This window comes from Ischnura elegans, chromosome 5 (assembly GCF_921293095.1).
Source record: "Ischnura elegans chromosome 5, ioIscEleg1.1, whole genome shotgun sequence".
Lineage (NCBI taxonomy): Eukaryota > Metazoa > Arthropoda > Insecta > Odonata > Coenagrionidae > Ischnura > Ischnura elegans.
The window spans coordinates 38,006,252-38,022,542 of NC_060250.1; the positions used below are offsets into that span (position 1 = coordinate 38,006,252).

The 16,291-nt window shown below is 38.2% G+C and overlaps 1 protein-coding gene across 1 annotated transcript in view; it reads right to left on the bottom strand.

Annotated features, from left to right (window-relative positions):
- Nucleotides 1-16,291, bottom strand: part of LOC124159669 (transmembrane channel-like protein) — a 112,959-nt gene that overhangs the window by 79,911 nt on the left and 16,757 nt on the right. Inside the window, exon 2 of the mRNA XM_046535576.1 lies at nucleotides 260-557. Coding sequence (XP_046391532.1) covers nucleotides 260-557 — 298 coding nt within the window. The remainder of the gene's footprint in view (nucleotides 1-259; nucleotides 558-16,291) is intronic.

Genomic DNA, 16,291 nt, shown 5'->3' on the forward strand with positions numbered 1-16,291 from the left:
ATAACTGTCGATTCATTGTATTAAGAAATAAAAATCAAAATTATACACTTTCAGCTTACTATTCTTGACTCTTAAAAATCAAACATATAGATCACATTATGATTTAAATCACCTGATTTTTTTAAAATAAAAATCAAGTGATTTAAATCGTGATTTTAATCATGATTTAAATCAAAGTGATTTAAATCAATCAACCCTGCATGAAAACAAAAAAGATATTTCCTCAAGATATTGCTACGCAATGAAAAGTGTCACTTACCAGTGAGGGGCTGCAGGGCGACCGGCAGATGCTGCGTCGATCGCCGAGGGATGGAGTGGGCGAGGGTCGGTCGCCGGAGATGGACGACCTTCGGCTCCGTCGCCCCGGTGAAGATGCAGACGGGGGTCTGAGGGGGGACAGCTGGTCCCTCGAGGGTTGCTGCTGATCCTCTTTGAACCTCCCGGACGAGCGGCCCAGGACGTCCGCCACGAAGAGCGCCGATGGCGACGACATCCCTGCCCTCTATGGAAGCGCCTCCCAACGAGAAGGAGAGGGTTCGGAATATGACTGACGGCGCCTGCAAATAAAACAGAGGGAAAATCTAAAAATTATCATCGCCATGTAAGAAAACTCGTTAGTCTTTAAGGTTGGGCATAGTGTTCATCTTTTAGGATAGGGTTTTCACAAATATTAATATTGAGATGTTTTCAATGCATTTAAAAAAATAATAATAATCACTGTTTTTCAAATTAAGCTTATTTATGCTAAGCTTACAGAATATTAAAAAATATGAATTTCCATAAATGGCCTAAATATTATGTCCTATGGATAATTTTCAAATAAAGATCTCTATTTAGCTAGGACCAATTTATGCTAGGGGGTGCTGAGCATACAAAACTCTCCATGATTGCAGACTGCACCCTTAAACATCAATGTGGCAATCCATGTAGAAGAGCACAATCATACATATTAAATGGAAAACACCTCTGTCGCCTGAAAATTTCATACACCTCTTTATAGACTCCAAGATATATTGAATAGGATAGCCGCAAATGTTTAATTGAATAAAGTCAACTTTTTCCGGAGAAGAGTAGTTAAGTACCTGATAATGATTGCAAGGCAATCGAAACACTTGTAGTAGAGCTGTCGAATAAAATTAAGTGGGCTGCACAATACCTTTGTAAATCATTTATTTTATACATGAATTCGATAAATGAGTAAGATAAAACATATGAAGACGGTGGTAAAATAACACTCTCACTTTCATGAATATTCAGAGCGACGTCATTTTACCATAGTATGCAACAAGAAATATATTTTGTCAACATTTTGGTACTTAGACATATGATTAGTAATGCCGTTATTAACATAACCGAAACTGGTAGAAAATAATCGTCCACCAAAATGGCGAAATAAGAAAATAGCATGAAGTAGATAGTTCACGATAATGTTCCCACTGAACTACAGTTATTGTATCACGATTATTTTCTGGTTAAGACCAAAATTAATGGCACAAGAATCGCCAAATAAATTATTTTCAAAAGATGAAAATCATGGATGTATGAAAATAATAAAAGCAATTTAAAAATTATTACGAAATAAATAGCTAAAATTTTTGATTGACTTATCTCTGTCAGCAACGGAATTTCAGCAGAGTCATCACTCTGCTGAAAAACGGAGAGAATATTTTAGCTCCACATTTCAACATACTTTTCTTTTGATGTAATTATTTTAAGCTGATATTATCTGAAATATTAGCTGCATTTCGCTTATCGGGTGCTTCAGATTATTTTAACGTGAAAAGTTCGAAGACATTTGAGATACATGTTTGTGTAACTGCGCATTTTCTGAAAATTCACATACATGAGATATGTGAGGAAGTTTCCGGAGGAAATTGAACAAAGCTACCGAGAAAATTAATTAAATCATGTAAGGTCCAATGGATACTTCAGATTAAGTTAGAATCAGATTCGTTCCTCGGTTTTCACGGATGATAAGTAGCATTATTACCCCAATATTATGTAATTAAAACCAATTGATTCGAACTTTCAGCTACGTGGAACTACTCACATAATTTGGCGTGATTGATGCGGCAGTTTGATGGTGCTTTTACACCCTCATGATAATAATGCTCCAAAAAGCCTAATCTTCAGATCGCGCCATGCGGGGGACCCGCCCCTGTTCGGACTCAAATTCTTTAATCATACCCGAGCGCCACGCGAAGGGATCGTAGCATATAATACAGAAGCCGAATCACGAGAATTATTTATTAGGTTGACGAGAAAAAGATAGCTTAATCGCACGCAAAAGAGACGAACGAATAATCATTTCGCGGATGCGAGTTAATCTCTGCAGACCATCCACGTGTTCATCCTTCTGCTTCCGAGAATGATTTTACGCACCGATTTCGACGAATTTCTGTTTGTCCCTAATCAGAAGACTTTTTGACCCGATCGACGCGTAGTGGACCTTTTCCGATTTTTTTCAAAACGCAGGTACACATTTGAGAGCGAAAAATATATCGATTCGCCTCGAAAGAAAATTATAACCGCGGAAATATCTTTGATTTCACCACAATCCCTTAGGAAACCCGAAATCTACGCAAATTACTGCACATTTACCCACCTGTGTCGTCCTCCGGTCCCGGCCAAGATGCGTGTGATATGCGTTAAGGGCGAGGACGTTACTCGGGACTTCCGCGAATATGAGTTGGGGGGGTGGCGTTTGAGGGGAAGGTTGGATGGGGAGGCGGGAATATTTGTGGGAGGAAGGAGGGGGAGCGAAGGGGAGGGAATTTTTGTATGCGGGGGATGGGTGACGGGATGATGGAGAAACAAAAGGAGTGAGTGTTATAATTCAAGGCGCAGTCGCCGCCCATAAGTGTGACGGAGTGATATGTGGGGCCCGGGGAAGGAAAACCCGCTGCCCAATGTCGAACAACCGTATCACCTGCGATTCCCAGCGAACGTATAACCATGCTCATAATTCCTATTTTCCGTGAGCTCGCGTCAGAACTAAACACGCCACAACATAAAAGCCGACGTAAACCATCCTGGACGAGACCAAAATGACGTATGTCGTGCAAGCTTTAATTGGTTAAGTGAGTCATCGAGTCCTCCTGACGTGATTATCCTATAGATCCCTTGAATGTTTGCGTAACATAAACCTAGACATAAAACTAGAGCAAAGTGTTTCAGCAAAAAGCTACCCATAGCTAAAAACGTTGAAAATGTTAGTTTTCAACACCTAAGATTTAAGATAGTCGGAGGAACTGCATAACGGTGACTCAAGCATCAAAATTGGTTTCTGGAAGAATGACTTATCCATGATGTAAATTATTCATTATTATTCAATACACAGTAAAGTAAAGACACTCCATTATTTCAGAATATTTGATAATCAATTTTGAAGCGTAATGGAACAATAATTTGATATAATTACGATTGAGTAGTAATGAAACAAACCGAATTAAGTTGTACAGAAAGAGCGTCAATTGACAGCGTTGTGCTGAAAGTTAAATCCTATATTGACCTTATAATGGACATGTTCATATTGGAGTTCTATGGTTTGGTTACCATCATTTCTTCACAGATTTGACTGTATTATAAGGATAAAGGGAACCGACGAATTCATGTATTCTGTATAAGTATTTTCATAATTTTAATTGTAAAATTGTATTGATGTCTCCATGTTTCTGGGTTCCACCGCGTGGATTTTCTTTGTGACGACAGTTTCTCCGGTATTCCAACCGGCGTCTTCAGGTCGATGAAATTGTATTAAAAAACAGCCGCGTTCAAACGGTAATTGATTCAAAATACGAGTAACCCTTCTGAGTTCTGGACAAGCCAGAATTTTGTATTTAAGAAGAAAATCCAAAGAGAACTAATCTATATAGCTCTTCCGCATATTAATGACACGTTGGTCCTAGCAAAATAGGTTTTGGGACTTGAGTGGGTGTCCTCAACTAAAGTTCGTGACCATAACAGCGTCGTGATTCGTCGATGCGCGGGGAGTTAGTGCAGGAAGTGGGATGGTGAGTTTGTTGACGCGTGATGAGGCTTATTGGAGGAGACAGGTGACCAGCTGGGCGGGGCTACAGAGGGCCCCAGATTGCCCCTGTGCTCCGGGAACATGAGTTGCCACCCTAGTGGGGTGTCAGCATTTTAATAGCCCCAAACACATTGGGTGAACATGGTGCTTGCACTAGAGTAGGCAACATGCGCGGCTAACAATCTGAATCGGTTATATTAATGTGGCTATAGATCCTTAAGCACACAGGACTCTAATTCACGGTCTAATCGAAAAGACGCCATAACTTAGGGATATCCATGCTGATGACAGGTAGAATTATGAACTTAAAACGCAATAAGGACACAGTATGATGCGGAAAAAATGTAAGAAAATTGGGCTGTAAGAAACCATTTGATTGAAAATCATTAATGTTGTGATTAGCGTCAATGACGATTTTATTCTGAGCTTTCATTCAAAACTTTTATACATAGTTATTAACCTCCCGACCCTGGGACGAGCGGAGCTTGAAATCGCTAAACACGCAATATTGTGGACGAGAAGCAACAGTCTCGTAAAAAATTAGAATTAAAAATTTGATAATTTGAAAGTGAATAAATTCCGACACTAACATACATTACAAATCAAAAGGCCATTTTGAACTAAGCCAGAGGCTGGTATAGATCAAAATATTTAGTCAAAATGTATAAGAAGCTACAAAAATAAGGTCTCTATTAAACTGCATTGTATCAATATCTTGCATTAGTTCACATTACAGTAGATACAGCTTACCGTAGATAATAATACCTACTGTTAGAATTAAATCAAATACTAGATTTCCGAGGCCAGTTAATACCCGTGGCACTCATTATATCCGTGATAGACTGAATCTTTCACCCAGAAGTTTAATCAATGTAACCTGGATACACGGTCTCATAATACATTCGTGAGTTGTGGCAATTGACGAAGTTTGATTAAGCTTGGTGATTGAATCTGTCATTTTTGATCAGAGGCCGAGGCTAACAGAAGATATGAGAGGAGAGATCTGCACATCACTGATCAGTAACATGACCTTATCTATTTTCCCGGTGGTTAATTAGAGCCTGAGACCAACCTCGTGTATTCTTCAACAGGGGAGGCGCGGATACACACGTAACCCATGTAACACATGTGTATCCTCACGTAATGGGTTACGTAAAAATACACGCGTAACCCATTTCGTTACTCCAACTTTGGCTGTAAGAGACAGAAACGTGAGAATCTACAGCATGGATGCGCTGATGGAAATAGATAACGATTTAATCCTAAACTAGGATGCTATGAAACTCCACTTACTCGGTCATTTTATGCGCCCTTGACTCAGAAATGGACCGCAAAACTAGCCAATTACAGCCACCATTTCGAAAAACGTTGCTTAGTTGTTGGCCTTGACCATTATCTTCCTTCGATCTAAACCACTCCAAAGCAACCCACAGAATCGCGGAACGTGTAATTCTTTCTCATCTTGGAAAACACGCAACGAAAATGAGTAAACGGGATGCCTAATTCGCGCATCTCAGAGAAGAGATCCGCGCTTTGTTTAGCAATGACCTCAATTCGAATGTAACGGCTGAAAACGTGTGATATTTCATATTCCAACAACATCCAGAAAACATTGTCGGCGTTCTCATATGACATCCGTGCAATATCCGTGCTGATCCAATTAAAGTTGCATGGATATCTCTCAAATATCCGAAGGACCCGCCAAACAGCATTGCAGCGATGTCCAACAGTGGACGTGGAGGTTTGTATTACAACATCTCTTAGATATCTTCACCACTTCTAATGAGTAGATAATGATTATGAGTAGATGATAATGAGTAGATGAGTAGATATGCAAAAAAAAACATTTGTGCCCTTCAATTCTAAGTTAATATTTTATATATAGCCTATGAGTCTTTTTTGGAATAACATTTTTTTAATATCACGGATATTACGACTTGGATATCTGTGTAAAGTTATTTTTACTACTTTTCGTGGATGTTACGAATAGAATATCTGTGTAACGTCGTCAAAATATCGGTTGTGTAATAAAAACGTGTTTTGGATGTATCAACCTTATTTAGATATCCGATAGATATCGTCTGCTGATTGGGTACTGTTGTCTTTATTGCTAATTTCACGGTAATGTCTGTTTTGCGCCGCGGTCACGTGCACTGAGGTTGATACGGTAGGGGAGAGAGAGAGAGGTATACGAGTGTTGAGAAGGGAAGTGGGGCTAAAAGGTAGAAGATGGATGATGGCAGGGAGTGGAGGGAGCGGGAGAAGAATCGATGGATTTATGCCATTCATAATTTGCGGCTTCCCGCGCCTCGCTTACTCTCGCCTCACGCACGACAACATGCTCACGCCGTGCACACGCGGATATCGACGACTCCGATGGAGTCAGCACTTCCTTCGAATTTGACCGCGACTTTAATACGTTCTACTCGGTCTCAGAAGGAGATAATTCCAGGGATCAATCTAACTCTTTATTTTTTGAAGTTTTATAGTAGGTGAATTCACCTTTTAGAATTTATGCATAGTAATAATAAAGGAACTTTGCACTTTCCTTTATGGTTTAATAGCTCGGCAGCCAGTTTTGACGTATTCTACGTCATTATTCTACGTTATTATCACGCATGCTTGATAATGACGAAACTGGTTGCTAAGAAATTAAACCAGTGAGGGAAGTACGAAGTGCCTTATATTATTACTCTTTTTTGATAAAAATTATTTATTTAGAACAAGAACAATTAAATTTAAATATCTGTCAAGTCACCAGTCTACTGCAAGAAAAAAATGGATATCACTTGCTCAGTAAGTAGATGTTTATATAAAGTTAGGATTTCGAATTTTAATTCATGTAGCTTTGTGAGGAAATACTTCGAAACACATTATGTTAACGTTTTATCATTACCACTATGTAAACGTTTTATCTTTCTCTGGTTCACGGTCAACACGCATTCAGCTAGAGAGATATGCTATATGCCTCGACCTGAATAAGGTGCCGAACAATGCGCTGAACAAGGTGTTTGAAATGAAGAGGATATATGACGGACGATACGCGTCCAGCTTGAGGAGTAAACTACGTGCACCGACCGCGACGTCGGACAAATGTTCAGTAAATCGCTGCTTGAATTAATTAGGTATTACGAACAAGGGCGTATCCAGGACCAAAAAAACGCCCATGATTACGGGTTATAATTCATGAAGCTTTATGTGAACATTCTTGGATCTCTCCATTTCCCGGGATTTCACCGCGTTTTGTTGTCAGAGGTGACGAAAGTTTCCCAGGATTCCGCCAGGCGTCTTCAGGTTGAAGTGGCTTCGGAAAATGTCGTTACCTCTTCTAACAAAACGCAGCGAAAACTCGGGAGATGGAGAGATCAACGAATTCTGAACGCTACGGAAAACTACGAAACAACACTTATGTGAACATTATTGAATAATTCTATACATTTTTATACTACTCTTATACCTTACACCTTTCCTCTTCCTCTAGGTCACGGTAAATGCGCGTATAGCCAGAGATATTCCTTCATGTGTCGTCCTGAAGAAGGTGCAGTACCATGTGTTCCAATTAGCGAGCCGGGGTATCATCGGAAAATCTGATAGAATAGAGGTCGGAAAGTCTGGTTGTGTGTTGATTATATGGCATGAGTAGATTAAAATGCTGTCGTTACCGCAAACATTCTCTCCAAGGCCATAAGAGTCGGAAGGCATCACCGGAAGAATAAAGAAATACAGACCACACAAGAAATTAAAAATCGGCTCAGTGAATTTCGAAAACTCCAGCATGATTACCAAACTTTCTCTTTCGTTGGATAATGTTTGATACGCGTCCATTTCGACTGATAAGTTTTATATACTGCCGTTGGAAGAAAATCTGAATGAATAGAGGTCGGAAAGTCTGGTTGTGTGTTGATTATATGGCGTGAGTAGATTAAAATGCTGTCGCCACCGAAAACATTCTCTCCAGGGTCATAAGAGTCGGAAGGCATCGCCGGAAGAAAATAGTTATAATTAACACATGAGAAATTAAAAATAAATGATGAAATCAACTCGGTGAATTTCAAAAACTCCAGCATGATAACGAGATATAAATTGGAACTTGGTTATAACGTCATCAAAGGGACCAGAAGATTTTTAACGTTATATCCGAGTGACGTTATAAAAAAAGCAGCCTTAAATCTGAGTGACACCACAACTTGACATTGCGCAAAAAAAACACAACTAACGACGTATAAAACAACATACGCGATGCTCACATGGAGGTAGGTAGTGATGTGACTGATGATCTACCGTAACTAACGAAACAAACAGTACAATACAGTGTGCCTGTGTCAGTGACCTTGTAGAATGTAGGGGTGGGAAGGGATAAGACCCAGGTATGCGGGACAGCCCCCGCTCCCTCCAGACACCAATTAAACAAAAGAGTTGCATCCCGTCACCTGCTCAACGTCCAGCTTGTGACCTGTTTTTGCTTTTGATGTTTCTACACATGATTTCTATGAACTTTGGGACATAATACAATTACACCACCACTTTTGCAACCTGAGAACAGCAAAATTTTTTTACGCTATACCCGAGTGTCGCAGTATTTGTTGACGATATAAACGGGTTTTCGTACAACATAAAATGTTCAATTTTGGCTGTTCTGTATAAAATGTGACGTTAAACCCGAGTTGACGTTACAGCCGATGCCGTTATAACCAAGTTCCGCTGTATTCCCTTTCGCAGGATAATGTCTAATAGGCGCGGTCTGGTTGTGAGTGCGGCGTGAGTAGATTAATCCTTTGCGGTCCATTTTTTTCAATTCAAATAGTCTAGTCCAAATTAATTTTTAGGAAAAAAGGAATAATTGACAGGATTCTTTGGTGTTTTTCAAATGTTTTATTTTGTTGCTCAAAGTAAACTTGCTCTGACTGTAATGTTATGCTATAGGTTCAATTAAAGAGTTTATAATTTAAAAATTATGTGTGTGACATCTCTTGAAACATTGCCCTTCGTATAATCCCTTTATATAACCTTGTGATGTTGAGCTGGACTTGTCGTTGGACCTGATGCTTTCACAAGGCCTGTAGAGCCAGCGTCGACGTTGGACCGCAAAGGGTTTAAATGCTGTGGCGACCGGAAACATGATCGTCAAAGTGAGAATAGTCGGAAAGCATCACCGGAAGAAGAAATCAATAATAGGGTAGTTTCCTTAATCAAAGAAAACGAAAGGAATTGATTGCGATTCGTTCCCACCATTGGTGTATTCATAATATACAAATTATTTGGTTTTAGAAATCCCAGTTTAGACGAATCTTAATGATCAATTTTAACCTCATTTTGAAAAAGGCCCATGCGATGCCATTCAACGGTACGTCACAGGGACCCAGATACTATACGAGTAGTCAGGAGTTTTACATCGTCTGAGATTATCTATGTATTCATGAAGTACAGAGCTCAGGGAAACATTTCTTAATAATCACCTACTAAAATTTCCTATGGTCGGAAAGTTTCCTTCGTTTGATAGGGTATTAATAATCCTTATTTAAGCCAAGCGCTACTTGCTAGCAGAGTACTCTACGCTACCGCCATGCTCGGCAGCAAGCAGCCTGCATCGAAGAGCCACCCATAGCCTCCCACTAAGGTGGCCTCACACGGTGGCATCCGGAACCGGTGGACGTCACTGGGGCTTTTCCCAGTATTCCTACTTAGCCTTCGCGTTTTCGCGCGCTTGAAAATTTTCACTTTTCATTAAATCGTGAAAAATAGATATCGTCCTTTAAAAATCTAAAAGCGTGAAATACGTACTCCAGTAATAATCTTTCGATTTAGGCAACAAAAAAATAATATGAAATCACCCTATTTCCACGGGATGAATTCAAAATAAATGATGTAATAAACTCCTCGAATTTCAAAAGCAATTGAATTATTACAAAATTTTCTCTTTCGTAGGCGTCCAGTTCGACGGATAAGTTTTACGTACAAGCCGTTGGAAAAATCGCTGAGCACTGCGTTTCAGATGATGAGCACGCCTATTGTCAGAACGTGTGAGTGGATAGGAGGGCGCGTGCGGGGAAGTTCGCGTGCCCTTCCTTCATCGCCCGAGGGTGCAATTGGGGCCACGCTCTTTTCCACGGGCGATGACAAACTGATGGGACGAGGAAGAGAGAGAGAGAGAGGGAGGAGGAGGAATTTTTTTGGCAAACGCGAACGGCTTTTTCATCGCGTGAACCCTCGTCAGGGTAAACACGCGAGTCGAGGTTGGGAGCAAAAAAGAAAACATGGAGAAGCGGATGGGGGCCTTAATTACTTACTCGAAATTAATCAAACAGATTTTTTTGGATCTCACAGTCCTTCTCCATTTCTAGCCAGGCTTGCTTGCTTTCCCATGATTGCGCTCCGGTTTTTTTTTTGCCACCTAATGAGCACTCGATACATTTCGGACACTTCCAGTCCTGAATTTTCAATTTCACTCTAGTAGTAGTAGTGCTCTATCATTCTTCTACTTAATGTTGACTACCATTAATTATTGAATTTTAATTCCTGTAAGCATCAACTGTGTATGAATAAGGCACCGACGCGTCGGTGCTTAAGTATTTCTGAAAATAACGGATACTGGGTAGTGGACAAGAACATATCAATCCAGGTAATTATTTTATCACCGACGATGCATGCTTTAGAAAATGAATTTCAATGAAATCATCATGGAAATAAAATTTCCCTTTTAACACTTATATTCTGATAAGGGGAGAAATTCTTGATAAATTATCAATTAAAAATGTTACCTACCTTTCCTAGGCGCCCAAAAAATGCCCTTTTTTATTCAAAACTTTATAATATTTTAAAGAATAGTTAAGTATTTGCACAGCGAAAAAATTACTCGATTTTTACCGACGTTGAAATTCATAGAAAACACTATATTTTCCAATGAAATTTATCAATTCTAACTAAAATGTACTAGTTCAAACTGCAAATACTTTGAATTGTTCTCAAGACATTTTTTACTTCAGCTAGTTTTCTTGCTTATTAAGGTAAAGTTGTATGTATCAGCAATATCTGAGCTCCAAGAATGGCTAACTCAAACTAATGTCCGTTAGATGGGGTGGAATCAAGTTGCCTTACTATTGCTTATTGCTACTTCTGCTTTTAAGTCCTGAGATTACCATCGGAAGCGACCTCACCTATTCTCCATATAAAAAATTCTCATTGGTATAGTTCCAAAATAATTGCAAATTTTACGGAATTCTGAAATAGATTTCATGTTTTGATCATAACCAAAACCGTAACTGTCGACCTTCCCACTTCCGCAGGGACTGCTTTAAGAAATAAAACTATCAACACACCATTCTCTTGGGAAATTATGGCTTTAGAGGTAAAGTATGCTACAAGCCATTTCGTATTTACGCATTCGTAGCTTAATCAGCACTGAAATTCACGAGTTTACGGAGCAATAACTGTAGACCTAGGTTCGAATTCAGGTGGATACAGAAGAATTTTTTATCTGTGGACTTACTTCTGCACTTACACTGGGCGCTTCCCCTTGAAGGAAACGCTCATGATTCATGGTTTTGTTCTTAAGTCGCTTACGGAGTCTTTTTCTTCAAAATTTCTATAATAATCTATATATTTCAATTTTCTATAATAAATGATATAAACTGATACTCGGCAGCATAATATTATATCAGATTTGCTGATAACAACGCAATAGTCTTATGGTGAAATATAAATGAAGAGAACGCTGCGAGTCCTTTAAATACTCTTAAATGATGCAAATTAAAAGTGAATATACTGAAAATGAAAGTAATAGCGGTACTAAAAATATGGAGGAAATTACAACCGATAATAAAATTGACAACAACAGAACTAATCAGGTGGAACAATTTATTTGTGTTCGTAGCATGAGCACACAGCACAATAGATGCTAGTGGAAAATAAGAGACGGGTAGCTTTGCCAAAGCTGACATTTAATACCGAGAAAAATGTTTTAGCGAGTAACGCAAGAATATAGATTTTATAAAACCCCTACCATTAATATTTCTTGGTGTTCAATGCCATATGGAAGAGAATGTAGGACTACAAAAATTATAAATCAGCAGACTGTTGATATTTGGTTCAGCGGGGGAAGGCTCGATCAAGCTGGGCCGAAAGAAAAACAAATACGCAAGTTTTGAGAGAATAGAAAGAAGACAGAATATTAGTGACGGAGATGAAAAAAAGAAAATTAAATGTATTGGACATGTCATTAGACACAATTTTTATTTTAAAAATATTCTTGAACTTCTTCTAGTTGAAGTACTACGCAAGAAAGATGGAATATGGCGCAGGTAGGATTATTTGGACCACATTAAGGAGAAAATAGGAATATGTTGGACTGGAGAGGACAAATGACAAAATGAATGATTGCATCGACGAGACATCAGCCTCCATAATATATCGTATCATATTACTAAGGGATCTATTTTTCCTGAGAACCGGAGATAAGAGATTCCTTAGCTGATAGAATTCTCTTCTTCATTCCCTTCATAACCTATTCATTTAAGCACACATCCAAATAATTCCCTTCGAAGTAAACTTAATTAACTTTCTGCATAAAGTTTCGACTTGCTGTTTAATTAGAGAGCTGTTGCATGTATATATTAAAATATCCGAGTTCATATAGAGAAATATGACCTTTATTATCAATCAATTTTATAAATTTACAATCGCAAGGATAGGAGTTACGACCTTTATTCTTCCCGTTTAGTTTTAGCAAAGAAATTGTATTCAATTTGAAGCGAATGTTTAAGCTATCAAAGCACAACTTCTAAACAGTATTCTTAAGTGCATTACCGTTACTTTTGAGTGAATTCACCATTAAATGTAGATTGATAGGTGTGAGAAGTTTTGAGGCCAATTATTCCATTGAAATCTTATCTAGTTCATTTATAATTAAATAGAGTTGACCGCTTAGGCATCTATGTTACCTTTTTCCTTAATTTTAAAGCAATTAACACTATAAATCGTATTCCCTAGCTAATTCACACATCACGTGAGCTCATCTCTTACAAATGAAAACTCGTGAATCTGTTATGACACGCACCATCCATTACAGCCGTAATTACTTCAAGTTGCTCTTCCATATTCAATAATTCCGGTGTGAATACTCTGCTCGCAGTAATATAAGGTCAAGCGTTACTGTCAGGAATGCAATGAATCTCTCTAATTAATTAAAATAAAATGTTCACTATGAGAACTTAATTTAAAAGTGAGAAATAACATGCTTTAAAGATGAGGTATGAAAATCGGCTGCTCCCATTCCAGTGATAGATTTTGATTAATCCAAAGGGATTTAATTTTTTTCAACGTTTTCACGTATAAAGCATCTTCTCTAAGAATTCAAAATAAATTAGTCTTCGTGAGTACCAATATGATCTAGCTTTATTCCTTGATTTGTATTATTTTATGGCGAAATTATTCGAAACCTCTAATTGTAAGTCAACATTACTAACGGCAATCTTGAATTTCACCGTCGATAATTTGGAAGAGAAATTAGCTCCGAACGATGTGACACAAAAGGGAACTCTCTCATTCCAAAATGAATGCCATTCGGATGCACACAAAGAAGAAATCTCATGATTGTATTTTGTTCTTTCGGGAAAAATCAAGACGCCAAGTAAATGGATGAATTTCTTCTCGTGTTTTTACTATCCGAAAAATTATGATCGCAAAAATCAAGGGATAAGAAATGGGTGTATCGCAAAAAGAGCAGCGTACGATGAAATACAAGATCATAGAGAGAAGTATGACCTTTATTATCAATCAATTCTACAAATTTATAGTTATAAGGATAGGAGTTACGATTTTGTTCTCACCGTAAAGTTTTAAAGAAATAGTTTTGTGAAGCTACTCCTGCTTCGTGTACACATTTACACGGTGATATAGATACGTCATTATACTGATGACGTCAACTAATTCTCATCTGAGCGTGGCGTGGCGTGTTCCGCGGACCTTTCCATTCCCATTAGACGCATACGTGGGCGTCACTTCCTGGAAATGCAGATTCTTTGAAGATGTCACGCGGGAAAGCTTCGCGGACAGGGCGTGCTAATCCTTTCGGAATAAAGGGATTTAGAGATCGCCGTGAGCGACCCACCCAAGCCTTCGCGATGGCTATTTTGACGGATTTCGAGCATTTTCTGAATCCAGGAAAACCACGCATAAATGTGATGAGACCAAATCGAAAAAAGAAATTATGCCATTTTCTCTTAATATGATCTTCCTGCTTTCCGGGCCCAAAGAGACTCGCAGAGACTTGCATTAAAACTTCTTACGTAATTAATGCATTGAACTCTGTAGAAAAAAATTAAATGAATATGATAACTAAAATATTTCTAATGTAGACAGGAAACGAGTTGAATTGGCAACAGGGTCATAAGCTTTGGTATTAAAGGCGCTGTAGTTACTCAGGATACACAAAGGACTACGGATTAAAAGTATTTTTTATTTAAAATCACTCTATTTTGACCACATTTTGAGTTAATTGTTCCAATTTTCCAAGAATAATCCAGTAATACTTATACTGATAGAATGAATCAATTAACAACGGCATCAACTACCTACCAAAAGTCCTCATCATTCATAATTTATATTCGTACTGGTCGAGTAGGATTTTGAAATGACAATGGTATAACGCTTAAAAATGTTTTAACTGGTTTCATTTTTTTCACATTCATGTAATGTATAGCATAGTTGAATTTAACCCTATTTTATAAAACTCGATTACTGTATTGGGAGGGCAGTTACCATTAAAATTCTAAGTTTTTCTCGACGCTTCCCCTCCCCAGGGGGGAAATTATAATTTTTAGGCAATAGCTTCTCGTCTGTGCTGGTTGATCCAAGGCAATAAGAAACGAGGGCGATTCCTTTATTTGGATGAAGGCTAAGTTAACGAGTCTCGACTCGTAACCCTAAAAGGGAGTTGTGAACTAACAAGTCTTTGAGTACATTCGAACTGCGAACAACTCCTTTTTAAATGACCCTCCGGAATAATTGATCCTCAAAGTTGGACGAAAACATTTTTTCACCTGCAGCGATGTCCACAAGCTCAGGGTATATGCAACCGAGGTGACGCTGACTAACGTAAACGGAGAAGATTATTTTTTCAAAAACCATTTAAAACTGTCTATTCAGTATAAAATTTAGTCGCGGGTAATTATATTTTAATAATTGAGGAGTTAGACGTTCATAAAATTTATTTCTGGAGATACAAATAGATGAGCATCGGCTTCCCCAGCATCAACAGTAGGTGGAGCTTGAAGATTTCGGTGATCCTTCGTGCATCTAAATATGATAAAGAGAAATCGTGCCACCTTTTATTCAGGACTTTGAATATTTAGTCATTATTTTAGCAATGGAGAGGGGAAATTTATCAAATACCATCAATGGTGCTAACATCAACGCGTTGCAATTCTGAACCAGCTTCTGCTCAATTTAAATGAATGTTATGGTTCCGAAATTTTTTAATCTCTCTCGCTTTATTTCTGGAACTTGAGCACGTTATTGGTGAGGTGGTATCCATAAGAAGCTACGTAAAAATAGTCACTAACTCGCAACTAATATCTTTAACTCGAATTAAGCTTTTTTCAATACGTAAAGTCAAAGCTTTTCCAAATCATGCCTTAGGTGTGTTAAATTTCCAAATTCAGGGAAGGGAGCAGCTCTTCTCCTTGGACGACCTAGAGTAGCAATGAAGTTTATTGTGAATACACCTAGATTTGACCACGGTACCGATCACTCAGCCGCTGAACGCTCAATTTAATAATATACCACACTCCTCAAATCGCGTTATATTACCTTTTACAGCAATAACAGTTATTAATTATCTATTATAATTTAATAACTATTAATTAACCATATATTAATGATTGTAAAAATATCTGATGATATCCCTGATAAAAAAATCACTTCGAATTCATTTCTACTGACCATTATTTCGCATAGAAAAACACTGCGGTACTACGGTGCAATAAAGCTAAGTTCGGTCAGAGCATAATGGAAAATAAACATTCTACGTACTTCCCTAAAATGAAGGATTCTCATCAAGTTGTGCCCACTACCGTTGCGTTAAAAAGTATAACTATGTCACTCCACGAGAAAAGAAAGTGACAATTTCATTGTCAGTAACGCAATGAAGCTCACTGATTAATAAAAATAAAATTATCATCACGGGAACTTTCTTTAGAAGAGAAAAATGACGATTTTTAAAGATTAGATGTATAAATCAGTTGCTCCCAGAGATCGGTCAGAGCA